This window comes from Pinus tabuliformis, chromosome X, assembly GCF_031772625.1.
Source record: "Pinus tabuliformis cultivar Carrire ecotype Pingquan chromosome X, CPIR1, whole genome shotgun sequence".
NCBI lineage: Eukaryota > Viridiplantae > Streptophyta > Pinopsida > Pinales > Pinaceae > Pinus > Pinus tabuliformis.
The window spans coordinates 1,355,728,454-1,355,730,445 of record NC_142308.1 but is presented as its reverse complement, the minus strand read 5'-3'; the positions used below and the strand labels follow the sequence as shown (position 1 = coordinate 1,355,730,445).

General features: G+C 39.0%; 1 protein-coding gene across 1 annotated transcript; it reads right to left on the bottom strand.

Annotated features, from left to right (window-relative positions):
- Nucleotides 1–413: 413 nt before the first annotated feature.
- Nucleotides 414–1,049, bottom strand: LOC149145112 (pectinesterase inhibitor 9-like). The gene has a single exon (XM_089449085.1). It carries the CDS (start codon nt 1,047–1,049, stop codon nt 414–416), a length of 636 nt encoding a protein of 211 aa, XP_089305211.1.
- Nucleotides 1,050–1,992: the final 943 nt, after the last annotated feature.

The window sequence follows — 1,992 nt, the reverse complement described above, 5'->3', positions numbered from 1 at the left end:
ACTTATTTAAAAAAATAAAAAATACATTGGTTTAGTTAAATGCTATTTGAGATAGTAGAACTGAAGCCTTCAACCCCCTTTCCTATATGTTTTAAACCTAAACTTCATGTCAACTGAAATAAATTAGTTCAAACTAAAAATGATATCACTTAAAGAAAAAGTATTTATATTTAAAAATGAAATCGCTGTGATCATTCCTGTATGAAACAAAAGCTTAAGAATACGCATAAAATACTTTTCTTCAAATATGAAATAACGTCATAATTGCACTCGAAACCCAATCAGCCATTGAAGGAAACAGAAACTAGTAAAGGGTGTAATGAAGAGTTAGCAGTGGTAGCAAAACTATAAATATACTATTGTGTACATATATTATTTTATTTAGAAGAGTACTGAGTGCGCCGTTTTGGCATTCACGCATGGATACCATCAGCAACTCCGGTGTTAGAGAATGCGTTAAGAGCGAGCGCGTTAAGGAGAGCTAGAGCGTTACTGATCAGTTCTGACTCATTCTGCACGCGGACCTTCACCATCGAGCTAATCTTCCCCTCCGCCGCCTTCACATCCTCGAATCCGTTGAGGCAGGAGTCTTGGTCGGTGAGGGCGGCACTCATAAACGTCTGCATGTCGTTCATTTGAGGGTTGAAGTAGCTGCGCTGCAGCTGCTCCAACTCCTTCAGAGATTTCTGAATCTCGTCAACGGTGTCATCGAAATTCTGAATACAATCGTTCAGCGCCTCTCTTTCTCTTTCACTCATCTCAGCGCTTCTGCCTTTCAGGCCTGCTGCCCAAACGGAGACCGTTCGGGCATTAACGAGGCTCACGTTCATGGCCGCCTTGACCAGATCGCTCAGCGTGGGCTTCAGAGATCCGGTGTATGGAGAAAGCGACGAAACACAGAGCTGCAGATACCGAGTGGCCTGGCACGACGATTTGATAAATTCAGCGATGCTCGTATCGCTGTGCTGGGGATTCACGTCCTTCGCCGTAGCTGAAGCCATTATCGCAAAAACTATGATAACTAAAACAGTTGCAGACCGTGAAACCATGGCGATACAATATAAAAAGAAAGAACAAGAAATGAAAAGCAGCGAAGGCGAACCCAGGGACGGAAAAGGGTTGTAAGTGGGCACAAGCACATATTATTGACGCTCTTTCATCCCGATATATATAGCCGACTTCGCGCGTCTGGATATTTTCAATTAACCATTCCAGGTCAGTGTCTCGCTGGACGGCCGATTCTCGAGGTTTGATTTGTTCTATGTTTTCATTCCCGAGAACTGGGTTGACCTGATGCAGTGGGATGTAATGCGCGTAGTTTAAAAATGAAATAATATTTTTTGCTAACATTTTGGTAGATGTTTTTGTCCTTTTCGATGTTGCTCAATCTATTTTTACGATTAAATAAACAAGATTTAAACATTAGTTTAAAAATGAAATAATATTTTTTGCTAACATTTTGGTAGATGTTTTTGTACTTTTCGATGTTGCTCAATCTATTTTTACGATTAAATAAACAAGATTTAAACATTATTATTATTTTTTTTAAGAAAAAAAATTGCCCAATCCTTCTTCCAATTGCAGTGGTCTATAACGCGACTTTTTGAAAGTCTTTCCGGCGAGTTTTTCCGGTCGAAATCCGGCAGGAATTTATTGGAATCGCAAGTTTGATAGCTAGTTTCTGCACAATGAAAGCGTCCCAGTGGTTTTCAGGGTGCTGAATCCAAATATGCAGTTAAAAACCATTTTAACTGCAACAAATCAAGATTTAACCTCAATTTCTTCGCCGGATTCCGTACCGGAATCTCCAAAAAGTCGCATTATAGACAACTCCCTTCCAATTTACTTAATCTGTACACAACCTTAGATGTAATGAGGCAGCGGTAAATATATAGGAGATGAAAATATGAAAAAAAAAATTAAGTTTCCGAGATTGTGTTGGAATTTGGTCAATATTTTCTTTGCCAAATTTTATTTTTTATTATTTTAAAT